General features: G+C 46.5%; 1 protein-coding gene across 1 annotated transcript in view; it reads left to right on the forward strand.

Annotated features, from left to right (window-relative positions):
• scfd2 (sec1 family domain containing 2) overlaps nt 1-27,028 on the forward strand; it is an 83,422-nt gene that overhangs the window by 16,863 nt on the left and 39,531 nt on the right. Inside the window, exon 5 of the mRNA XM_076727274.1 lies at nt 21,444-21,744. Coding sequence (XP_076583389.1) covers nt 21,444-21,744 — 301 coding nt within the window. The remainder of the gene's footprint in view (nt 1-21,443; nt 21,745-27,028) is intronic.

The raw sequence follows: 27,028 nt of genomic DNA on the forward strand, positions 1-27,028 counted from the left end.
TGGGTGCTTGTGGTTCGCTAAATGCCGGCCAGAATGTTGTGTTAAACTGACAGAGACAGGAAAAAACGCAGATTCCTCCCTTCCATGAACAAGGTCAGTTGTGTTTGTAGGGAAAACATTCAGATCCAGTAAACACTGCGAAAACGCCAGATTTCCATCATGTTGTTTAGAGGCTTTTTAGTTCAGAGGAGGAAGAGGTCTAGTTTACGGGGGCGGACAGAGGCGGATGTACACGTGTGTTTGACTGCGGAAAGGTCAGAGAGCAAGTCTGAAGGAGAGACGGAGGCAGAGGGGAGAGTGTCAGAATAAATCAAAAGCCAGAGCAGCCAGTCGTCACTCGCTCACCTCTGCTCCTCAGCAGTGATCAACTGATATTTTAGGATGTTTCTCACCAAGCCGTACGGCGCCATACTCTCCACCGTGAGCTTACTAACGCTAAAGCCATTTCCTCCTCCGCCTTTCTTACCTTGCTGTTTTCATTGAGTCTCTTTTTATTCCTCAAGCTGTAAAGCAAGCAGTAGGACAGCAGAGTATTTAGGAACTTATTAAACTAAATCACGGAAAAATAAAACAAGCTCGCAGCAGTGCCCCATGCCAAATTGGAATTTGAAAACAACCTCGTAAACCTTGGTCCTCAGCTGGGGCCATCGTTGCATTATTAAATAAAGGAAGAAGACTTTAGGGCTTATAGTTCCAGTATCCATTACTTCATGACTCAACTTTGATCCACTCCCCCATGGTTGTCTGCTGTACCTGGATAGTTCAAAGTACAGCCTTCAGTCTCATAACCACCAGGCTTTCTGGTGACTGTGTCCACAGGTGGCACTGTGTCTCATCAAACCGACGATGACTATTCTAATAACAGACTGTTGTTCAGCATCAGGACAGTATACACAGAACTGGGCCCAGGTTCAAAATTGACATTCTTCAAGAATCAAATCTCACAATCAAGCCTTGAGCATGATGTGAGAGCTGGTGTTTGCAATCAAAACGAGCCTGACTTTTATTGAGGTATTAAGGGAAATGAGTTGTGTGTCCTCTGTGCCCCCTCTGTTTATTTAATTTCCATGTGAGGTTTTTGCTTTGGCTCAACATGGACACAGGGAAGTTAATTACATTACAAAATGGCGGGACGAAATGCCTTTCGGCTCTGCCTGGCGGTCGGGCTGTGTTTGCTCTGCCTGAGTGTGTGAGGGCTGCTGTGGGTACGACTGGGCAGAGCCGGCCACTCCGTCGCTGCTGGACAGCGTGAGTTCATTCAGGCCAGCTCCTCCGTGGTGCGCTGGGGCTTTTGCTGGGGCAAAGGGCCGTTGAGTTCGGGGCCTGGCCTGGTTCATGCCTTTCCCAGCAGTTACACGCATGCTTGGACTGTATAAAATACTGCGTAGTAGCTACTTTGTGACCTAGACAGCGATTCCTGAGTGTTTTGCTCATGAGGTCATGCTGAATGAAACTGTGCTGCAGATTTTTCTCTTTCTTTCCTTTTCCTTGTTTTTGCATGAAAGGGAATATACCCGTGTGTGTCGTGCAGCCGGGAGGTTAACAAGACTGGTGCATATATGCGGTTATGTAGGTTGACATATTATTTGGACTTTGATATAAATGTGGTCAGTGTGATATTTACTGTTTACACTGCCTTTACGGAGACTGCTGGATTTATTACCTCCCTAATATAGTACTTATATTTGTGTGAGATGGCCAGATATCTTCTTGGCTGGCACTGCCACCCTGCCTGCACCTAAACCCCCCTCCCCCGCTGCACTGGGCCCTGGCTGTCTGGCATGTAACTGGGTTTTGGTCTGAATGGCTCAGATTGAGCAGGCTTGGTCCGGCTCCAGCCCGCAGTTACAGAATGTGTATGCTAGACGTGTTCAGCGCTGGACAGGGGTGGTGCAGCCAAGGCGAAATTCAACAGACTCACTCTTTCACCACTTCCCAGAACATCACAAGCACACTACCTTCCCATCAACGGCCCAGCCGGAGTCTCTACCTCACCAAACTAAACATGCACACTACTACTGCATGTCCCTCCCAGAGAGAGCTGACTCGGGACAAGCTGCAGCCACATTTTTTTGTAATGACAGACTTTTTGAGGCTGGTATTGTCTTCGAGTGCGTCGTGCAGCCGGCTGTCGATTGGTCCGTCACGCCGCTGAACGTGCTCGTGATGACAGCAGTGCAGTAGAGAGGAGCTAACCTCTCTCACCCCGGCCTGTTGCTTTACTCTGCTGGGATTACCAGGGCATGCCTCTGCAAACATTCAAGCTCCAAGTTATTACTGGTCACAGCGCTGCTCAGACAGAAAGCTGCACGAGGCTGCATGTCCCGCTGTCCCATGAGTCACTCAAGCTGGTCCTTATCGCTGTCTCTGCTGTATGTTTGTGTTCTAGTCTGAAATAGTGTATAAGTTAAAATTGAGCTATGATCTCAAACCCAATGCCCTTGACATTAATTACCAGAAGTGGAGAAAGACTGTGTGTACAATGAAAATTGTTCATTTGCCCTCATTATTTAACTAAGATAAAAATCCAAAGGAGCTATTTTGAAAATGTCAGCATCTCCGCAATAGGAAATAACTAATGTACCAAGACAACCGATTAGTAAGCTTCGTGGGCCCATTTGTTTCTTACTAAACAAGATGCAACAGCAGATCTGAGACAACCTGTATCCAAACAGCTGATCACCCTGGGTGGGTCCCACTTGGATCAATTCAGATGGGGCCTGACTTTCTTTGGATCCATTTTGGAGCGAGTCCAGAATTGTGGACCTGTGAGGACCTCCTCCCACATCATCTACAAACACTTCTACAAGAAACCCTGCAGACCTCCTGTTCTGCTGCTGCTGTGTCACATGTAGAATTCTTCAGGATGAGTTATTAGTCTGTTTCAGACTGTTGTTGTGCTCTGTGTCTCTGTGTGTCCATGTCTGCTGTGAGTATATAGCCAAGGTGGAGCCTGGTGACCCACGTACTCCATTAACCGCCCCCTCAGTACAGTGTCACTGCCTGCATGACCCTTCACCTCTAACCCTCGACCCCTCCTGGACATATACAACCTGTGGATACTTAACCCTACATGTCTGTAGTCCGTCAGTAGCCTGACTATAAAACCTGTGTCATTTTCCTGTTATGTAAAGCCGTAAGGCGGCACGCCAATCCCCAGACTACTTAACATGCTGTTATATATGCAGCATCTGGATTGTATCATTTCTTATGGCGACAGAAGGAAATATGCTGATATTGGTCCCAAGCAACTTTCATCTTATCTGAGCTGCATGCCACAGACAGGGGGCTTTAAGCTTGTAATTGGCCTTTCCCCAGGGTATGGAGCCTGTCCCCACATCCCAGACATTCCCCTTATTCTCCATCTCTGCTGTGTCCCTGCTGCCCCCACAGCGGGGGGGTTGTTGTGCTTTGCTGAAGATTGTAACAAAGGGGTGTGAATGACTCCAGGGCACTGCCCTGAGATGTCCAGCACTGACCTTCTCCAGTTCCCCACTGTTTAACAGCCCCACATCTGGACCGACCTGGACTGACCGTCTCCCCATCCATCCACTTTGTGTACCACATTCTCCCTCATCCAGCCCCCCCCCCCCCCATCCTCTCTGCGGCCCCCTCAATCCTGGAGCAGCACAGATCCGCTCACAGGATGATCAGGAGGTTCAGGATCAGCTCCTGACTGTCTCCTCACTGCAAAAATCAGCTCTCATAACCAAGAAAAAACCTGATAAAACAGGGAAATAATAACTTAAAATGAGCTAAATTATCTGCCAACACAACAGGGAAATTTCACTCACTAAGATTTGTGAAACACAAAAATATCTAGCCTCAAAGAAGCCACAGTTATCTTAAAAGTGCTGAAAACAAGACAGCACTTGTCTGCAAACAAAGTCTGACTTTAACAAAGCCGTTTTGTACGTGTTCATCAAACAGCTTTATAATATTTGAAGTTCTTGTTTGAAACTTCAAGTTGATTTGAACTGGCAATAAATGACAAAAATAAGGGCAAAAAAGTTGACAGACAATAAACAAGCACATACTGTTTTAATTAAGAGATTTCATCTTTCTTAGATTTTACAGTGTTGACGAAGTCTCTCTCTGGCTCCCTCCGATCATCTTCTGCTTCTCCAAGCCACGCTTCATCCCGTTAAATATGTCATATTTGCCATGTTTCTCTGTTACATGTTCTCCAAACACGCCTCGCTGTATCACACACACACACACACACACACACACACACACACACATACAGCATGAACGTGTGTGCTCTGCTAAAGACGCTGTGTTTTGTAGCATAACAAGCTTTCTGGAAGAAAGTCGGGTTTATCGGAAGATCGAGTTATTTACCTATCTCTTCCTTCCTGTGTTTGGCTGGAGAGGATTACAGTGGGAGAGAAGATCCGTGGTGGAGTTGGTTCTCAGGAAAACCCAGGAATAGTCCCCATCTCAAGCCCCCCAGCCCCCACCCCAACCCTCTCTCAGCGCTGGTACCCGGAGACGGCTGTGTTTACATTGTTGCGCGCAGCTCAGGCCTAATGTACTATCTGTTTAATAGGCAGAGAGAGGCCTGTTTATAGAGAGGGACCTTTTTAACAGAGGTGATGGGCTGGTAGGCCAGAGGGCAAGACCGACTCATCTCACTTCCTGTTATCATTACCTCTCGTCTCTCAGACAGATAGGTGCTTGGCTCGCTCCGCTCTCTGCATTACTTATCCCCCAACGGCCTCGCCATCCTGCCGGCTATGATTATGCTCAGTCTGTTGAGGAACACAAGAGGGCTCAATCAAGTTGCCTCATATCAAACCTCAGTGGCTCCACTTCTCAGCTCAATAGTAATTTGCATGTGCTGCATTTTAAATGTTCTACTAAGCATCTTTTTTCCTAAATCTATATCTCAGCCCACTGAACTGAAACTTTATAGAAATTGCTTTGCTGTTAATAGCTGTAGAATTATGGAGCTACAGCTCTCTGAATGTTAAAACTGAGGGCGTAAGATGGGCTCATGAGGGTTTAATACACCAAACATTTTGTCTTTTACTTAAAGCAGCCTCTTTCTTTTGCCATTGTTCTGTATCAAGTTGCATTCGCCGCATGTCTGCATCTGCGGATATTTTTTGTACTGCTCTCTATTGTTTACTGCGGCTGTTTAACTGTGGAGTGAAAACCCTTCATGTCAGGAGGATTTTTCATGTGGCCTGGACTTTTTTTCCTCTCGAATGTGTGTTTTTGAGTGTTCTGCAAGATTTAAGCTGAATGTTTTTCACAGCCTCGGCAAAAGGCTTTTCTCACACTTACTCAGACCAAACTTGCAGAATGAAATGGTTGATCTTTCCTGGAGATCGTCCATACTGCTTTCTCCACTTAAGTGCTCTTTTGGTTATCCAGAGCTCTGTTGTACTGAGCTGCATTGTCATCTTGCAATGTTTGGGTGAGGTGGTCTAGGGAACGTGATCAGAGGGGGCTCTGGAGCTCCGACTAACACTCTCCATCCCTGGTGAATCAGGTCAGTGTGGTCTGCTGACTTGGACTCTTGGCGTCAGACTTCATTTGAGCATGCTCCAACAAGACACCACAGACTGGGGAAAATCCCACAATGCCCAGCATTCACCCTTGGATTTTTAATAAGGAAGGCCGTAGAAAAAGCTGACCATTCGGGAAGATGGCGGGGGTTGCAAGAGACCCAACAATGACCCAGTGTCCCAGACGGAGCTGGCCAGCGAACCACTTCATACCTTTATGCTCCTTTGACTGGCACATGACCCCTTCCTTCATGTTAACATATCACTACTCACCGTTGACATTCCATTTTTTCCATGATGCACTGCATCTGGAACCATAGCCAGATGTGCTTGCAAGTAAGTGCGTGTGTGGCCTTGTGTGCATGCATGCATTCATGCGTGTGCATCCTTTAATGTGCTTATCCTGGTAACAGTGTCTCAGCTTCCTGTTGTCACAAACAGCCTCTCTGTCCCCTGTAGAAAAGCCCCACCTCAGGACAGATTAACTATCAGGTCATTTGTCACTACCTGCTGAGCACAGGCCAGGGAAGGTCACGGCCCACAGGACACGTTCCTTTGTGTCTGTATGTCTGATCTGAAATGGAGTCAGAGAAACATTCCAGGACCTTCGAGGGTCTTCTCTAGATACTGATTGACCCCTTTGAGCCAGATTACAGATTTGTAGGCAGGCTGAAGATGTCATTGTGATTGATCAGTTAAGGGTGAAGAGTATATTAGTGAGCGGTAACAAATGAGACGCTCTGCCGTTAGCCCTCGCAGGATTAGCATGTTTTTAGCCCTGCAGATGGTCACGTGACTGTCCAGTTGCTCTGAGCTTGGTTGATGAATGCTCTTCCTTGTGAGCCAGCGGACAGTAATCTCTCAGAACTCACTTGGCCAGTTCCCTGCTGGCCCACACGTTTTGGGACACCGCAGATTAGCAGTGCCCCCTACTGCCAAGGACGGGCCGAGACCTGCGTCCTGAACACAGAGATGAATGGGGTAATGTGGGGGAAGATGCAATGACCCCCCCCCCCCCTTAGGTGGTGGAGCAAAGGTGGGACAATGACTCCTCTTTGCTATAGCATGTAATTGTACCCATCTGAAACCCCAGTCTGCACCTCCTTCGCTACCCCCAACCCTCTGTTCACTCATGCCCACCCTGCAGACCACCACATCGCCCCAGGGATTCGCCCAGTCACCCAAAGGGAACGAGGCTGACCGATCACAATGGTAGCTAAGCAGCGAGGGTCAACCCAGGTCAATCAGAGACAGACTCTTACCACCTTTGCTCTGTCATCAATTACCCATAGTTCCCTGGGGCACTGCTCCATGTGTAACCACATAGCTCCACGGGCTGGATCCAAGTAGTTGGAGTGTATGATCAGGTGGAGCACTCCATTTGTTTCATATGTGTGTCTCTGACAGGGTCAGTGAGGTCTTTATTACCAGTTCAGTGAGCGATCCACCCCTGACGGCGCTTTGAAACTGCTGTGTCAAATCGACGTGTCGTGTTCGCAATAATAACTCAGATCTCTCCTGTGACATGAGGGGTCCAACGGAGACCCCTGACTGGACAAGAAGGCTTTATTTGATTAAATGTTTGAAAAGCCCACATTAGAGCAATCTAAGGGACGTCCAGCAGCATCCCGCCGTTTGATTTGAGCAGCCACAGCGTACAGACCCCAGTCAGCTTCGACTGTAAACGTCTCAATGTTTATAGGTCGTGACAACATTAGCTGCATCTGCTTTGGAGCTCAGCTTTCAACTTCAGCTGGTATTTGCATTTGTTAGGAGCTGTGCGGACGAAAAAATGCATACAGCTTCCCTTCTTTTTTTTGTGTTTGGCAATCTGCCTTTTGTTGTTCTTGGAATCGGCTCGTATGAGCTAGAAATGAAACTCGCCTGTTGAGGGATTTTTGGAGAACGGGCCACTCCACTCCCCTCGCGGCATGATCGACAACAGGGTGCAGAGAAAAGGAGGATGCCCCCCAGGCTCTCTGCGGGGGTCTGGAGGCAGTTAAGTGTCCTGCTTCATTTTCTGTCTTGGTTTTGCATCTTTTTTCTTGTAGCTTGTCCTCCTGCCTCCAGTGTCTGACAGTCTCCTCCCCCAACCCTTTTTACTCTTTCATTATTAATATGATTAGTTTTGTGTTGATTTGCAGAAATGCGCCTCAATGTATCTGCGTAGTCGCTATTTGGGGCAGAAAAGCGTATCTGGTACAGCAGTGCGAAGGGCTGTGGCCACATGCTAAAACATCCTGTAAGAGACTGAAACCAGAGCGAGCGATGTGAACATGTACGCATCAACAAAATATTTGTAAATGGATTTGTTGGAAATGCCTCAGAACAGCTGCCAAAATACTGGATATGTTTAGTGCAATTATGACAAATAGAGACCGATTGCCCTCATGTTTGCTGGATACAGCACACAGAAAGATGCACTTTCAATGAGGTACACATGACATAGATACGTAGAATGTGTTGAAGTAACTGAAACATGTGGGCTATCGTACAGCAGTGGATTTCAATCGGCCTGCAGAGCTTTGTTGAAAACTTTCCACTGCCTGTCATGGTGTATACCAGCTGAAGCCAAAACTAAGCTGTTCCAGCCTTCCACACTACGCTGTATCCAATAGGAAAACTTGATTTGAAAACATGTGAGGGAAAACCTCACTAATTCCTGCGTTTTCCCGCTCTAGCTTTCATCTCGAGTGAACTCACATGCCCCACTTTTCTTCTTCTATTGTTCTTGAAGTACTTGGAGACACATGTGGGCCTGTTTGTCCCGCTGTTGTTTTCATGGAAATGGGAAAAGGAATGAAAGTAACCCAAAACGAGCACCGACGCCGAACCGCTAATTATGAGTGGGAGGAGGGATGGAGGGGCTGGAGGAGGGGGAGGAGGAGGCTGGTTTGTCATACGCCCGCCATGTGCCCCCCTCGCCCCCTCCTCCCAAACTCCTGCTCCGTCCCCTCTGCCCCGCTGCTTTCTTCCTTCTGCTCTGACTTATTTAAGATGCTGTGTGTTCTCTCTTTCATGTTTGCAGTCGAGATGTTTCTGTGTGTCTAAACAGCTGATATCTGCTTTTCCCCCTCTCATAACTCCAGGCATGGGGGGGGGGGGGGGCGCTCATGACGGCAGCGAGGTTTATGGCCTTTTTGCTGGCTTTGCATTGTGTTTGAGAGGCGTCATAAATCATACCGGGCACGATGTGATAAATGTGTATTCACGTTTGGTGGTCATGTTTGTGTTGAAGTTGTCATAAGCTTTCAAATAATTTTCAGCCTCTTACTGTGGTTTATTAGGGATTCACAGTTGAGAAAATGAAGCATGGACTCAGATGACACACTAAGCACACACTGCACATCTGGCTGTGTGGATCACAAGTTCACATGTCCTCGTTCACACTGCACCAACCGCCACGCCACATCCCGTCTGAAGCATAACAGTACAGAGGTTAAACTGTCGAATCAAATTTTTATTTTTGCAAGTTTGCTTTGCTGCAGCCTGCAGTGAGCTGACTCTGCTCATACTTCAGTGTTTCTTTTTCACTTCTGTGAACAGACAAAACTTTGACGAAAAGAATTTGTTCCAATATGTTACAAAAGAAAACAATTTTGTCCATCACTCACTTAAATAAACACAAGCTCCTTAAGCCACAATGTTAGGCAACACTGACGGCCTGCGCTAAATCTTCTACTTATAAAGCACATCATATTCAGTTTGTGTTGAGAAGTGCTGACTCAGCTCTTTGGGCATTTTGGAGGCTGTGGTGCGTGGAGATGGTGCACTGCGTTAAATTATAGTGAAAGTTGTTTGAAATATTTTGTCCACTAACATTAATGTCACTGCAAACACCTAGTTTAGTGAAGAACTTCAGCTCCTCAACAATCATTTTCAGTTTACTCTTATAAAGGTCAATAAGTCCACATATGCTCAATTTCACACCATTGAAGTGTCCTTAAACTGACATTAAACAAAGTAAAACAAAGTACTGATAAGAAAATTCACAAGTGCTGCCTTCTTAAAAAGCCTTAACGTCTGTCAGCCAAAAGTCAAAGTACCACATGCCACACTATAAAAATACATTGCAAGTAGAAGTCCTGCATTCAAAGCTGCATTTGAGTAGAAGTAAGAAAGTTCTGACAGGAAAGTGTACTTAAAGTACCACAAATAAAAGTACTCACTCCTGTGAAACGGCCCCTGTTATTGTAATACTATTGAATATGATGATCAGAATTCAAGCAGCATTTAACTCAAACTGATTCAGTTTACTGTCATTTGAGAAGCTAAAACTGTGAAAAGTATAAGTGCAGTATTTCCCTCTGAAATGTAGTGGAGTAGAAGTACAAAGTATCCTAATAATGTAATTGCTTAAGTGCATGAAAAAATAGTACTTGAGTAAATGTGCTTAGTTCCTTTCCTCCCCTGCTGTCAGTGTGAGTCCACTCCAGGCTGCTGTTTGCAGTAGTTGTGGGAAAATTCTGTCTTTAAAACAAACAAAGTGGTCAAGGTGAAGCTAAAATAGAAAAGGCTAATATTAGCTAAGTGGTACGCATTGGATGCCTGAGCGCTTCGACCGTCAAGCACACGGTGACGCCGTCAGTCTCACGTTCTTGGCGGCGTTTGGAGAAGCGGCGCCTCTCTGCCAGCGTGATGCGTTCAGCCCTTGTTTAGCAGCTACGCTCTGCGCTGCATCACAGGATAGACAAACAGACAGACGAGGCATTAGCGATGCGTTTACCATCTGTTCAGGAAGGACAGACATGATGGCCGAGGATGAGGAAGAGAGACATTTTCACGGTGCGCGAAGGCGAGGGTGGGGGGCGTCTGAGGATTTACTGCCAGACATCAACCATTATTTATCGGAGAGGCCAGTCAGACATTGGTGTACATGCTGTGGCACACTGTCATCCTTAACGTGGAAGACAGGCCAGGGATTGTCGACGGTGCTGTCTTCTTTATAATACAACACCCACCTGGGACGAGGGCCCCGAAGGTGACAGGGAGATAATCACATTGGAAACAGCTGCCAACATTCAGGCACCCCCTCCTGAACGACAATATAACACCCAGAAACAACTCTCAGAATTTTACTCCTCACATCAGGCGCACTCACGGAGCAATTATCCACGCAGACAGAACGCCGCGCTCAATTCTGGGAAGTGAAGGTGGTGCGTTAGACCCAGAGGAGATAAGGGTTGAAGCGGGATGGAGCGGGGTCGAGAAACGGACTGAACTCCAGCCTGAGTTCTGTGTTGCAATCCATCCATGCCTCCACTCCTTCTCCAACACTATCTCAGCCCCCAGTCTCACCAAAAAAAGCCCTCAGCGGGGTTGTCATTTGATGTGGCATGTGTTATCGTACATATGAGTTCTAGCAGTTTTGATTTAGTCGAAGATGTGAGTTATGATTTCTCAAAGTTATGATAGTCTCGGGGGGGGCTTTTTATCACGTCAGACGAGTTTAAGAGTCTGTGTGAATTGGCCAGAGATGAGTTCCGCTTTCACAAGCACGGCAGTGAGGGGAAGAGAGAGGGATGCACTGGGGAGCGGGTGAAGAAATCTGGGAGAAAGACCCACAATAATAGAGAGAATTACGCATTTAGTCCAGAGCAAAGTAAATAAAAAAAAGAGGTGTTGTGCTGTAGTAACGGTTGGAGTTTGCCTCGTTGCCCCTCCTGGTTGTGTTCTTAGCTGAGCCGTGGGCTTTGGGCTCTGGGAATGTTTGCGCAGTAGAAACCCTGGGTGATGTTGTTTGTATTGTTCTATTTCAGCCTGTGTGTCGAACCAGCGTCAGCAGAGCAGCACCGTGTTTTGTTTTCACACACGCACATAAAGAGAAATCAGCAGTTCACTCGTCACTCCACCCGTCTCCGTCCTGGCCCCAGCGCCTGACTCTCCCTCCGCCCCGGCCTTGTTTGCGTCTATTGCCCCGTTCATGAAATGTGGGTCAATGCTCCGGTGAATTGACACGCAGAAGCCCAGGTAAGCCCCCGCTGATACTCAGAGTGTTATAACAGATGGACTTCACGCAGGGTGATGGGTGTTAGCGCGCAGACGTGCAGTCTGCAGAGGGATCGCCGTGTGTCTGTGCTCGCTTTCACTCTGACCTGCGTGTTGTGTCCAGCCCTCCCCGTGACACTTCAGTAAACACAAGCCTGACACACAGACCTCCTGTTGCCTGTATGTCTGCATATATGTGTGTGCGTGTGTGCTCCAGTCACACTGGGTCCGTAGTGTTTTGCAGGGGATCAGCGTGCTTCCACAGGACCGTGTTAGCGGTGGCACGTTTGCATGTATGTGTGACAGAGGACCGCTGTGTGTGCAGAATGCCACTCTGTCAAGGGTCTTAGATTACTCACAGAAAGAGCGTTTTCTTCACGGCCCGCCACTCTGATGCACCGAGGCACGAGTCACTGCGTTAAAATAATATATCTAATCTCACAGCAAGGCTTTCTGTGTGAGCATTTGCGGGGAATACTTTTGAAAAGGTTCAGATCTCGTCTGTGATAAATAAAACTTTTGAAACTGTGGAAGAAGGAGAATTGTTATTGTCTCCTCTGAACTTTTATTTTGAAAGTTTCCTCCCCCTGCCTCCCCTCACTGTGACTACCCCAGTTCCTAATTCTATTTTCTGTCTCTTTTTTGTGTGAAAAGGGGTTTCCAGTAAAAAATGGATGGGAGAATATTCCTGTAACTGTTTATTGCGTGCTGTTTAACCAGTGATGCCTTCATTTCATTGTGTTCGTGTGTTTATGTGTGTGCTGCAGGTCCATATTTAATCCTCTCAGTGAGTATGTTGACAAAGAAACCGCTCAAGTTAGCCAGACAGTAAATAATCGTGTTGATCATAATTGACTGGTAAATAGAGAATTGGTCTGAGTCACCTCATGAGTGTGCGGGTCATGTTACCAGCACACTCACACTGCCGTCACTGCACCGATAGCATCTCTTGCTACACCTCCCTCCCATCTCTCCTCTCTCTTTTTCTCTTATCGTTTTTCTTCTTGTTTGTTTACCAAATGCCCCTTAAAATGTTCCAGTGCTTTCTTATTTTGAGCCTAATTGATCTCTACATCCTCCCAGGTGTGTGTACATGTGTGCGCTTGCAGGCAGATTAGTTGTTTTCCATTTCCCATGTCTGTTAATGAGAGTTCTATAAATGTTTAGGGAAGAGCAGCCGTGTGTGTGGGCGTGTTTGTCAGCGTCCATGATAGAGATGAGCGCAGGTCAGCGGGACGATCCAGATTATGATGTTGACTGTGTTCACGCAAGAGAACGCACACAAACGCTCTGATGCATGCATATCTAAGTCCTCTCTTGCAAAGGCTCAGCCCGCCCTCCTTTAAAGCAGACGTGCACGTGACCTCTTTTTCATATACCCATAAGTATTGTTACCTCTGTGACCTCTGCGTTAATGTGGAGAGCAGAAAAGAAGCCGTGACTCTTTCTATATGTGGCATAACACACACACAGTCCAGGCCCCTTATTTAAGACAAGAGAGCAGGACCAGCTGTACCTCAGAGCAATGACTCATATCACGGCGCACTCGTCGGTGACACAGCTCTCTGGTTATTCATGATGAATTCCATGTTTTATTCAAACTTCACGACAGAAGCATACCCACGACAGAGCTCTGCATCACCACAGCAGCGCATGATGACACCCTGCCAGGATAGAGATGACGGCATGGATAGAGCTGAGGTCAGTGATGCGGAGCACAGCCGTGATCCGCCTCACATCTAGCTAATAGTTTAAAAATATCCAACACCATGACTCCGGTCCATTTCCTGTCTATTGAGGACTTCTCTAAGACAGAGGGATGGAGTTTTGGAGGGAAAGAGACTGGCAGACGCAGCTCAATCCATGCAGGCAGGAGATCAAGCGCTCTGGGCTCGGCGTGGTGCAACAGTGCCCCCTGATGTCTGACAGTCTCCACAAGCCCTGAGACTCAATTCAAGGCTTATAAAATCTCCCTCTTGTGCAAACATGCTCATATGAACTTAAAAATGTGTTCTCCTTCACAAAAATGAAGCTGAAGAGCAGAAGAGGATCAAACCGAGCTGCAGCTACACTTTTACAATTTTGCGCTCATCGTATTCCCGACCAGTCGAACCAAACTCTTATTTTGAAAAAGCCTCCTTTGTGCTGGTTAAACTTATTCACCCCCCCCCCCACCCCCTTCTGCGCCCTCCTCTCCATGTGTGAGACTGAAACTGGAATCAGATGGGCTGCTTTAATCTTTCACACTACATGTCTCTCCATCAAAAAAAAAAAAAAGATCCATGGAAAGTGAGCTCTTGTATCGTGTCCATTTCAAATTTTTGATTGGCTGCTCTGCAAAACGAAACTGCAAAATGTCGAAACCAGTTGTTTTGCTTTGAATCCCATCGGATAAATTGTGGCTGTTTCTCTCTGCTTCGTCTAGAAACCGTCTGTTTACCTCAGGATGTTTTCTCCCTGCTGGAGCCTCCTTAGTCAATTAGTAGTGGATGTAATGTACTGTCCTTGGCAGTATTAGGGGGATGTGTGTGTGTGTGTGCGTGAGCGTGCGCGTGTGTGTCTACCCTTGAAAGTGTATGATTCAGATTCTCTCAGTGTGAGAAAAGTGCGGGAGGTTTAACATGGCCCTGGGGTTTGTGGCTGCAGAGCAACTCTCATCTGGTGAATTACACCATAATCTGTTGCAGCCTATGTGGCGAATATAAAGCCTCATTAATTCCCTTATGTTTCTAAACACTCAGAGTATACTGCCTTTTCACATTAAAAGCAACGCGCTGTTTCTACCTTGCTCGTTTCTTCTGCTAGCAGAGCGCCAGAGAAACAGCGGGTCAGAGCCCGAGTGCGATAAGCAGGCAGGGTGTCGTGTGCCGGGCAGACAGAGTCCAGCCGCAGTGACCAGCATGTGGCTGACTGGCGGTGACAGGGCGGCGTGCGGGGACTGTGTGTTTGTGTCTGTGATTGGGTCCCACGTCTCCTCTAAATTATAGCCCTCGAGCTCTGAGCCAAGCCAACCTTTGACACACAGAGCAGAGGAGAGAAACTGCAGATGAAAGACGGAGAGATGCATGTGGAGACAGTGGCTTAAAGAGGATAGAAGGTGAAAGGAAGGCGGACTGATGTAAAAGCTATTGAGAGCTTTTTCCTGTATTGACGGAGGCGCAGCTGCCCGTCCGTCCCTCCCCCAGCGAGCTGACCTTCAGCTGTGTGCCTGCCCGCGCAGGAGTCCATTGATTTCCCTCCCAGCGGTCCGGCGTGCGGCCCTGCGACCAGGCCGCTCGGCCGGGCAGAAACAAAACAGACTCCCCTCACAGTCTGTGTGGTAGTTCAGGCCTCATTTAAAGCCAGAGATTTATGTCTCGCTGTTCCCACAAACATAACAGGCATCAGGCTGATGGAGCCAGACCAGGGGTCACCTTACCTTTAAGAGCTTTTCCATCTCACCTCACAACAATCTGTCCAATCAATCAATCAATCAGATTGTCTTATCTTTCCCAGTTTCTGTTTTTTTTCTGTGTTTTTCTTCAACTTGCCTCTGAACTCTGTTTGTATGCATGTTTTTCTGTGAGCGCAGACATGGAGGAGTTAACGGACTGATGGACAAGCCACAGAGTAGTGGTCAGGCTGTAGAGTACACTCAGTACATTCCAGCGTTTACTGAGTATTAATAGATTTGTTGTGAAGAAAATCCTTGTCTGTTTTCCTTTTGCATCCAAGCAGTGTTTTGCTGAGTCAGTCAAACATCTGCGTGATGATCATTCTAGAGAAGTGACAGACTTGAAGGTCGAAGTTTCAGACCTGGTTTATTTGGCGATACCGTCGGCTACTGGTGGTAGCAACAAGTGCGGTTTGACTCTGCACAGACGGTCTTTGAGCCCACACCTTTCAGTCAGAACGAATCGTAAACACGATGTGAGTTTCCACACGGCAGCAGGGCACAGTACAGGTGGAGCTCTTCATCTGACAGCGGTCTGTGGCCGCAGCCTCTCACACTGTTACTCAATGCAACATTTCAAGCTGATTCACTGTCAAAAAATGCCAGAATCTGCTGTTGTCTTGTTTTGGGTTGCATTTTTGATGAAGGATTTCAGTCAGAGCTAACCTCAGTGACAAACACATGGTGTTTTCACAGTAGAAAAACACTGTGTTTCGCCAGCTGAGTGCTTTTTACGTTAATCAACAGCAGTCGGAAATGTTTGGCTGCATTAGCATTAACAGCAAAGCACATCACAATAATAATGAGCCTAAAAACAGTAACTCTGGATTACATGCATGCATTGTTTCAGTGAATCCTTCATGAGTATGTCGGCAAGTTCAATCTCACACAGGAATGACACTGCGCCACTAAAAATATAAATCATATCTAATGAGGTAATTACAGGAATGCTTTTGCAGAAGTATCGACCGTCAAAAAGAGGTTTTATTTCATGTAAATCTTCAGGATTATATCTTTAAAGCTGAGAACACGCCACAGGATGTTCAAGAGGGCAGGTGACTGCTGCCAGTTGGCAGAAGTTGTAGTTTGTACAATTCAAATCTCTCACCTCGTATTTCAGCCCCAGAAAGGTCACAATCATAGCAAAAATGAAGTGATTCTGTGGTGTTTGATTAATCGGTTGCCTTCCGCGGCTCAGTATCTGCGCGATCCTGCACGCGGACTCGCTCTTCTTTGTGTTTAGAGCCGTGTTTCCGCTCTCCTTGTTAAAGACCTGATCCGTTTTCCACACCTTTCACACAAGACAGAATGATGGTCGCAAAAAGAGAGCCAGAGATAAACTTTATTGTTCCCTTCCCGCTCAACTTAAGGCAAGTTTCCGTCTTTTAATAAACAGAAATTTTCCGGTGGAACCATCCTCGGATTCATCATTGTCATCCCCACCGGTTACAGTGAGCGCACGTCCCTGCTGAGATGCTCAGTGTGTGCGAGCGCGCTGGCAGGCTCAGATAAGACGCACTCATCTACAAAATGTCTGTCGACACATTTGTTTGGTCTGAGTTTTGCTGTTGTTTACATGTTCAGAATCCTGCCAGTCTCTCTGAGGGTGAAGACATACTTGTTTGTTTTCCAGCTGTTCTACTGCAAATCAATAGCGAGCTCGCTGCACATAATTTAGAGTCAGAGTTTAGTTGTCGTCTTCTAACTTGAAGATTTATGTATTTTGTTTTTAGAAGTTTGCTTGTATCCCTTCCAGCTTTGCGTGTTGTTATTTGTGAATGCAAATTGGATGTGATTACACATCTGCAAATGAAGCACATGTGTGGACTTCCAAAAGAATGTGAATGGGTTTTTTTGCAGTTGGGTTGGAAATGATGAGCTGTCTGACATCCATGTAAGGTGACTCTTGTCCAGGGTGTCTTTGGTTGACTACAACAACTGACCTATAGCCAACTTTGTTCATGGTCCCACAAGGGCCCCCACCTCCAGCGCGCGCCCCTCCCCCTGCCCTCGGGCCCAGAAAAAGGTTCATTGTGCAGGCAGAGAGCGGGGCGAGCGAGGCCTGGTTCTGGTTAGCGCGCTGTGCTGCATCTGAAACACTCACCTTCCTCCAGGGTTTGCATCTGGAGCTGGTTTCCTGTTCAGGCTGCACTGGGCAGGGGCGGAGTTTGGCCGGGCGCTGTGATTGGGCGAGATTGAGCCTTTATGGACCCCAGGATGGCTGGAATTGCCAAACAGTAATCTGTCAATCACGTACTGATTCAGACCAGAGCATAATGGAAGAGAGAACTTCTGATTGGTGCAAAGGCGTGAGCAAGAGGCCAGTTATGTTTCTGTCATATTCCAATAATCCGGCGGCAGCCAATCTTTTCACAGAACAAAGAAGTGTTATGTTCTACATTTCAAACCAAAGGCAGTTTTTCTTTTTGGGGATATTGTCTCAGGAAAAGAAACGCTCAAGTAATTTAAAGTAATGGCTTTATTTCAGTAATTGCAGGTGCTAAAATTAGCATTGTTTTGACAGAGCCATGCCGTTGTTATTCTATAATTGTGTGTAATAGTCACATTAGGGCATGGCAGCAGGACCAGTGCGTTCAGTAATGGTGTGTAATAATAATGTTGGCTTCCTGTTATTACTGCAGCAGTGCCGTAGTTCAGGCCACGGGCACTGCCCCTAAATTTGCACAGTGGACCGTAAACGCCACATGAATTAAGCAGCATTTTTTCTGTCATTGAGAGTATTTTTATAGGGTTTCCTGCCGAAAATAGGTTTTCCAAAGTTAGGTGAATGCTGTGGTGCAAAGATATCCTTAAAAAGTTGATTTAAATGCAGTTGGTATTAGCAGCAAAGATGCATTTGAATGGGCTCCTTTTTCAGCATTTAGTTATTGATGCATTAACCTGCATTTAAAGGTAGTAGGTGGTCCAGATGGCACAAAGTCTAACCACTCGATACTGGGGGTCCTTGTGTTGTAAATGCTCATTCTTCAAAGTAAGCTGCTTCAAAGGTTTAATGAATCTAATGAAATATAACACATGATATGTGGGTGCAGTTCTCTGGTCGGTAGGTCATCCTGAGTGCCATGGAAAGCATGCTGTATTCTGCCCCATTCTGTTCCCAGAGGTCCACGGTACACTACCTTTCCAGTGAGCCTGTGCGCCAGCGCTGTGAGTCGGGCATTGTTGAGTTTAGCTTCAGTGCTGGAAAGAGCTTTAGTCAGTCTTCCCACTCAGCTCCACTCAGGTCAGTCCCAGTTCTGTACCAAAGACCTCCATTTCCTGCCCTGGCGCCATGGCGTGTAGCTGACAGCGGCTTTTCTAGATCTCCTGAAGGGACCCGGTTAAAGCGCATGCTTCCTGTCACACACAAAAACATATACATGTACTGCACAGTACACATGGCACACATGTGGTGGAAGGTATACTGTGGTGCAAAGATGAAAGTATCTGTACAAAAGCACCACAAACCAACAAAGACAAACAAGACAGCTCGCGGGCAGAAAGACATAAATGATCATTCAAAGAATATGTTGTTCAGTGGAATACGTTCCTTTATTGACATTTAGCAACAAGTCCAAATTCACATTCAGTTAAATTTAAATAATATTGACAAAAAATTTGAGCAACCTTATTAACTTACAGCTGTTCCCAATTTGGGGGTCAAGACTGCCTCAGGTGGGTCCAAACATGAGTCTGATGGATCATAAGATGATCGAAAAATAGGAAGTGTGTGCTGCTGCAACACAAAACTCTGTTTGTTTTTCTGACTTTCATGTTTTATTTCCTTATGAAATATTGGACACGTGGACGAACCCCTCAGATGAAACAGTTTAAGAAATGAAAACCCTTTGCTTGAAACGCTCACACTGTGGCCACAACATGTGACGAGCAACGTCAGAAAGGTTTTGAACCATAGTTGGTAACTAGATCTGAAAAAGTCGTCATTTTGAATTATGTACTTTAACTTTATTTGTCTTTATTGTCGAGGTAATACAGTGAAGCTCCGACAGGCCTCTTCTGAATATTCCAACACTATCATGATCATGATGATCTAAATGATAACAGGCGTGCTTCTGCTTTTAATAAATACTTGTTTTACACAAGGTAGCAGCATAATCAAACCAATAACCCTTTCAATATCTGGCAGTTATGCTGACCAACCTGCAGCCTGTCAAACAGTAGTTAAGACCACATGTTGAAGAATAATACAGAAAAACTGGATGCCCACAGTCAGAGGGCTCGGAGGCCCAGGAGGGAGCACTCGTTCAGCTTTGAGTGAAGTTGTTCTTGAGGGTGATGTGGAGGCCCGGAGTCCCTCCGGAGCTCCTCTCTCAGCTCCTCCTCTCTCCACTGACCCGCTGAGATCTCCTGATGCCAAAGTTACATGGCAGCAGGTACTTCTCAGGCCAGCTCTGCTCAGGATGAAAAAGTAACTTGCTGGCAGTGGGCGTGCTTCTCTGGAAGCCCGGCGATCACATGAATGTCCTCCTGACAGCTGTGTAGGCGATCGACGGCTCTAAAGTGAGAGATGAAAGAGAGAGCGCTTAGCCGTTTGCATTTCAACAAGGAGCCCTTAACGCCCTTTGTATTTCTCTCCTCACTGCCGTCCCGAGCGAGGGAAAGGTCCCAAACATTGTTTGGCAGTTTGAACGAGTGCAACTTGGAGAGGTATTTGATTTCACAATGTTTAAGAAGAGAAATGTGCGGTGAGATTGTGCTTGAACGCTCCAGAGGGCCGAGTGCTGGCTGGGCTCTGAGGCAGGGAGGAGCTGTTGGAGGAGAGCGTGTTCTCCTGATACCTTGGATGTTGGGAGGATGTGACTGATGCGGGTGTCACCTTCAGCAGAGTCTGTTCATGCAGTGACTAAGTTTAACTTAATGGTTAAGGAACAAATCTCGTCGGAGTCGATGATGTGGACCTCGTATTGTGAACGCGCTCCACGAGGGACGTTTTCCAGGAAGTCTTCTCCTCCGCCGTTGCTTCGTGAGGGGCAGTCAGTCAGCTCCGTGGCTTTGGCTCTCGGTCATTGGGTCTGATCGTGTTGCGCCTTTGGCTCAGTGAAGAGTTCTTCTGGGTCAGACATGGGATCCTCCCTGTGGGCCCACCACAAGGTCCAAAGCTCCTCATTCTCAGAGCCTGTTTGTCTTGGTGAGAGGAACACAAAGCTCCTCACAGAGGAATCCCTCGTTAAAATGATTTATATCCACCGGGGCATTTGTAGCTCTATCCGCCACAAACATACTGTCCTCTGTCAACAATCATTCCTTTTATACTATCATCTGAAACTTAATTCCTCTTGTAATGTCTTGGTATCTCTCCCCACTCTCCGCTCTTCCCTGCTGTATTTTTCACGGTCTTTCTCCACTCTGTGACCCCGTTGCCTCCGTTTCCCCCTTTCAGCACAATTTTTCATTCAATTTTCGTGCTGTTCATCAGACAGATTAGCTCCACACCCTTGTTTTATAGCTCTATGAGCTCACCCTTGTTGTGAGACTGGCCAGTGTTCTGTAAACGGTCCGGTGATCTACAGCATGTTGGACTAGAGCGCAACCATCGCGAGGGACTATTCAGACCTGCTCAGACAGGCTCACAAAAACAGGTCACTGCACCTAAACATTGCCCCAAATGTTGGATTTGTGAATGTGTGTGTGCTTGTGTGTGTATGTGTGTGTGTGTAATAGTGAGAGGCAGAAAACAGTTCAGTGCCCATGCAAATCCAACAGAAGAATGAAAGAAAATTAACCGTTACCTCAGCCACTCGCAGAGCTGTAAAATTGGCGAATGGAGCGATGAGCTCACTCACACTGGGCTCTTAATTTAAACACTTACAGCGTTTTTACCACCGACACAAGGACACCAACTGATAACAGTGCAGGCTAATGAAAAGGTAATATTAAATGGTGTAGATGGGGGGGGGGGGGGGGCAGCTAATTAATCAATTAGAACTTGTTGTTTTTACACTTCAGTTTTTGACTAAACAAAGATTGAATGCATTTATTAGCACGTGTCCCCCTGTTTCCACACATTGTGCATCCCTGTCAAAACCTGGCACCCATATTACCCACAATGCAACTCAACCACTGACAATTGGAGCAGAGATTCAGGTGTGTCATACTATTAGCGGCTAGCGTAGCGAGGAAGTCACTTCTTATTAGCTCCACAGCCCCAGATTTTTGTTAACTTTCAAACTTCTTAACACCCAACTGTCGCTGACTCAAGTGACATCACTCGAGGCAGTTTATGAGACTTTTCACCGCTCCGTCTCGAGCCACTGAAGCATATATGCACCTTTTTTCCACATATACTCTCCACACCTGTAAACAGACTTTGATGTGTAAAACTTCCACTTTAATCAACGTCCATATGGGGCCTCTGGTCATTTTGTGCTACGGTCAGTAAAAATCACACTTATGAATCCCCTCTTACGTCTCTAGGTACAGAAAAAGCTGCCTTCTGACCAACCACCCATGTTCCATGTACCTCTGTGTCTGTTGGTTGTGTTCAGGCTCTCGGAGACTCTGATTTCCCCGCTGTACTGAGGCAGCTGCTGCCCTTGATGAAGCCCCGCGGAGGCGAGGACAGCGTGGCCTCGGGGTCGAGGTCCAGGGAGGACGAATGCGGGCCCGATGAGCTGATCCTCCTGCTGGTTTACCTGTACTCCCTGGCTGACGAGGCGCAGCCCGCAGACCAGGACACCGAGGAGGAGGAGGAGGAGCTGGAGAAGCTGGAGAGGGAACTGATAGGAGCGCTCACCCTCGTCATCACCCGCGAGACCGAGCTCAGCCCCATGCTCCAGAAACTGACCGGTGAGAGAGAGTTAACGTGAACACAATTTCATGATTACTTCCAGGAGCTTGCCCAGTGTGCCAAATTAAGTGATGGTCTAAGAGGAGAGAAACTGGAGTAGGAGAGTGGGAACAGCTGATAGTTTATTTCCTCTGTCTGCCTCCAGTGCTGTTAATGGGCGGATTTTTATCAAAGTCTTCACACCTCATCCCTCTCTTTACATCTTCACATCACATTCTTTCATGCACACACACACCTACACACACACATTCTGGTCGGTGTGGCAAGCAGCTACACAAACAGTGAAGTGTGGGAACGTCTGAGCTTGCATGTGGATGAGTGTGAGAGAGAAATTACCGTTCAGTTTAGCATCAACAGCTCCTCTGCCATGACAATGAGATTTACTTATACAGCATGCACATATAGGAAACATATTTGTTTGTGGTTCAGGACGTGCACGTGCGCACGTGTCTGCTGGTTTCTTTGAATCCTCCGTGCAGCCTCTGCTGGTTTAGCTGAGCTGGTAACTGTGTGGTAGAGCAGATCAAGGCCGGCCCTTGAGCTGAATTAACTGTCTACCTCCTCACCACAGCTAGCTGTACCTCCCAGAGTAATAGCGTCTTTAACCTTGAGTCTGTACACACATGGTCTCCTCCCCTGCCACATAGTTCATAATTAGAGCTACTTTTAGTTTTGGCCCGCTCCATACCTTAGCACACACCCTGAAATAATATACGGCTGTTTGGGTTTTCATCTCATATCGCGCATAAGCTCATATAGTATATATAGGGTCAGTAAATCTATGTAAAGCACTAATAAAGATTGTTGATCGCTCTTTTTCACTCCTTTCCTTCTCATACTCCGTCCCTCTCTCTTCCTGTTCTACTTGGCTAAGTGCAGCTTGGAGTCGAGGGGCCTCTTGGCAGGCACCGGCTTAGAGATGTGGCTCATGTTAAAAACCTGACTCTCTGTTATAAACACTTCGTTGGAAATTACCCTGTCATAGTGTGCCAGGTGTGTTTTAGACAGAAAAACTATGTGTGTCTTGCCCATTCAGAGGCGCTCAGGGGTGTGCGCACTCTGCTTTTAGATTAGCGCGTGTGTATGCACGTGCACGGGCGTCTGTTGAAGGGTTTTTATGGCAGTCGATGAAGTGCTTGGCTGGGGTAACATGAGGCGGGAGGTCGTCTCTCTGCATCCAGAGCAAAACACTGATTGTGACATTCTCCCCAATTAAAGGACTCAAATGGAAACCAGACGTTGAATGAAACCTGGTCACCATGAGAACAGTGTTTTTACAAATTCCTCTATTTTGTTCCTTGGCTACAGTGCATGTACAAACAGGGTGCAGAAGCACAAGAACAATATACACGCAGGAGAATGCCAGAAGCAAAGAGAAGGAATAAGGACAAGTGAGTTTAGGGCAGGATGCAGGACAGTCTAATGCAACACACCCCGACCTCGCTAACTACCTCCTTCTGGGAACTTAATTAAAGAGCATCTTCAGGAAATGGTGTTCCTCAGACAACTGTACGCTGTACGTTTGTTGTCTGCGCTGTGCTTCCTGTCAGCCTGCTGGACTTGTGTGTTCTGCGGTGCGGTTTTTAACTTCTCTGAACACATTGTTTTTTACAACGAGGCAGTCAGCTGGTTTGGCTTGTTGCATAATCCATCACATGGACCTTTATCTGTGTGTAGTGATATTTTAAGGATAAAAGCCTGGTAAAAGTTTTAAGACAGCTCTGTTTCAAGCCCAAACGAGTTCATTCCAGTGGAATTGCCGCAATCTGTTCAGTTTATTTGGTCGTGAGAGAAAAGTAAATCTGCGCACATATTTCATGTTGATTTCGACTTGGATGAATGCTGACCCTTCAGTTCACATCAAGCCATCTTCACAGTGCTGACATCTGAGGGAACGGAGAGCCGTACAGTCCAAAATTGAGGAAACCGTCGTAGATTATTCAATTTTATGTAACAACCTGTTGGAGTATGCAAAAGAGCAAAGATTTGCAGACAGTTGAGAGACCAGTCGATGGTACTAACACGTCTTTTGCATAAAAAGCATGAACTTAGCATCCTGTTAGCAACCAAGCTGAGCTAACGAGCTCGCTAACTGACTGCGATCAAGCTCGTTAGCTCGCAGAGCTTTACTTTCCCCCTTCAACAACTTTATTGAACAAAGTGGTGCAGCAAAGTGAACAAAACACCACGGGGGAGTAAACAGCACAGAACAGAGAAAATTGAGCGAAGCTGGCAAGCATGTTAGCATTTTAGCTTGCTAGCTACATCGGTTCATCGAAACAACTAGAAGTGCATTTTTTCTGAAGTTGCAAACAGCAGCAGGATGATGCATGTGGGACTGGACTTAAAATAAACCACAGTCCTATGTTTGTGGGGATAAAGGAACATATATCTGTGCAATAATGTGGCTCATTAAAGTGTTTAATGTATAATTTTGGGACAACAGTGGAGCTATATTGACTCTCTGTAACAGGCTGAGGCTCAACAGGCAATATTTGTTAGAAAGATTAATTTGTTGTTTGTTTTGGTCTTTTCATGGGATTTGTTGACAATAAGAAAATAGCCTTTTAAATAATGGCTCTCACCACAGTGGTTCATCTCGCAGTTTCACACCAGAGGGAGGACTGTAGAGCAGCCTCCACTGACTCCTAGAAATGTCCTAATATGAACTTTTCAAGAAGTTTTGCTCTGTCTGTATGTTTGCTTTGGGTACACAATGCGTGTGAAATGCATGAGAACTGAACGCTGATACTATGCAGTACAGTGCAATATGTCTGCATTATTGTCTAAGGACATGGCTTTGATTAAAGGCTTGAACAGTATTTATCCAGGAAAATGGTTCCGCTTATTGCAGCCTGGGAAATGAGCTCTTAAACCAAACGCTCCACAGCCAACCACACGTGGGGAAAGAGCCGGATTGGTCACGGGCAGCGCCGCAAACGGAGAACAAACAGCGTGATTGGATGAGGAGCCCACCGCTCTGCTGAAACCTTTAGTCTGATTGGCTGCTGCCAGACTGTCTGTGGTGTGCATGGGTGGTGTGTGTGATGTGTGCAGGTTGTAAATAGCTCCGAGCAGTTACTGTTAATCCCTGGTTCAGTTGTGGCAAAAACGACATTGATGCTGGTGAGGGAGTGAAAATGAGTGTTCCTCAGACTTCTTTCTGGATTTGTTTCCTGTCAGCCTTGGTGGATCTTGTTTTCCTTTGGTGCAGAATCAAACCTCCACCCTCTTTTTTTTTTTTTTTTCTCATTTTTTCTTCTTTTCTCGCAGCGTTGGGGTACAGTAGGCCAAGCAAGAGAGCAGGCCAACCCAAATGTTCCTAATTCTCCACCCCAGGACATGCAGCTAGCTGATGGATCATAGTTTGTCTGTGTGTGGGTGTGCAGCTCCAGTAGTGAGAATGTGAAATCCCAGTCCCCAGATGGTGATGATAGTGATTTACAAGCAGCAGCGACAGAAAAAGGGAAAAAGGTCGCAAAATAAGTTTTTCGAGACGTGAGTTTTGAGTGAAATTGCTGGTTTCATGTCATGCCTCTCTCCCTCTCTCTCTGCCTCAGACACACATTGGGTTTGTTATTCATCCTGTCAGTGGGGTGTGCACGGGGCAAGGAAGAGGGGAGCAGTGGGAGAGTCGGACCTCCCCAATGCTGCTGTTTGGGTTGGCACAGCCACACGGGCCAGTCGAGGGACATGAAAGGGATCACACATAACTCTGGCCACCAACTCTCCGTCTGCCTACTTCTTAAACTTTTCTCTTTGTTTTTTTTTTTAAATGTCCTTTTCCATTTCTCCCTCTTTCTCCCTCTTTCTCTCTTTTTTACCACCCTGCGTTTCCTTCTCCTGCCCTCTCTCTGAGGCCCTAAAGCACCAGGCTGGTCGCAGGGGGAAGTGGAGCATAAGTTAGCCTCATGATCGCGCCTGATTAAATATATTTCCCCTGTTGCACTGTGTTCATGAAATTAGTCCCAATTATTTTTAATTGGTGGTCTTTCTTTACTTCCTCCTCTGTTACACAAACACGCAGCCACATACACACACATACATGTATGAGGTGAAAACCGTAGACCCCAGGATGAACTAAGCAGCTAGTGGCGTTGTTCTCTCTACTTCACTTCATCAGATAAGCTGATGACACGGAGCTCAGGCTTTAATTAACAGAGGCTCATCAGCTCCTCACTGCCGGGCCAGACAGGCCTGGTTAACAGGCAGGGCCACACACAGAGGCACGATCAGACCCCCAGACTCACACCCCACCAAGTCTGCTCCCAAGTCAGCACTGTGGTCGGGTCTCCATACTGGCTCTCTTGTATCCTTGCATCCATCCCACTTTCTACTTTTTTCTCCTGTAGGTTGCACTGATTTAGACTCATGGGAGGACAGTCTGATCGTTTTGTTTGCAGGTAACAGATTTGCAAGACAGCAAATGGCTCTAAAGTGGAGGAGCAACATGGCAGTGCACAGTAGATGAGCAGGAGTATTAGCACTCTGTAACAACATTCATTCTGTCATCACCGCCTCACATGAAAAGACTGTAACTGTGAGCCTCCATCACAGACATGCTCACCGCAGAGTGATCAATGCTTCAACTATCGCATGGTTTTTTCTCATCAGGTCATTTTGTCTTGTCTCTATGCATTGTGACTGCATGCAAACAGGTTCAAGTATTTGTCTCAGTAGCGATGAATCAGCATGCAGTTCCTGTCAATGATTATTGTCTGTTATTCTGTGCAGTCTCTGACGGATCAAGAAAGTATTTGTACTGTACAAACAGTTGTTTTCCTTTAAGAGCAGTTGATGAGCTTTGAAAGATCTGTTTGACGCTCCGCTTGCCTTTAACAGCTGAGACACTGACCTGGAATTAGTTTGGAGGTTTTAACTTGGTGTGATGGATCAATATTCTACACACACAATCATAGTTTTTCTATTGCAACAGGCTCCATCATTACTCTGTAAAACAACATGATGAACTGAATGGAGGTAAGCTTAATCGTGGTAAATATAGTATTAATTATTATTAAATGGATTGTAAATAGACTGTACTGCTTTTTACAACACAAGTCTGCATTCACACACACAGTCGTACTATGGTCATTACAGGCATTAACCATTCACACACACTCACACACTCATGGCGCAGCATCAGGAGCGATTTTGGGTTCAGTATCTTGCCTCTGCCTCGGCCTCTGCCGGGGATCGATCCGCCGGCCTTCTGATAAGTGGACGGTCGCTGGAGTTGACGATCACAGCTTATCTTAGAAGTTTCCATCACGTTTGTTTTGT

This window comes from Chaetodon auriga, chromosome 3 (assembly GCF_051107435.1).
Source record: "Chaetodon auriga isolate fChaAug3 chromosome 3, fChaAug3.hap1, whole genome shotgun sequence".
In the NCBI taxonomy this organism is placed as follows: domain Eukaryota; kingdom Metazoa; phylum Chordata; class Actinopteri; order Chaetodontiformes; family Chaetodontidae; genus Chaetodon; species Chaetodon auriga.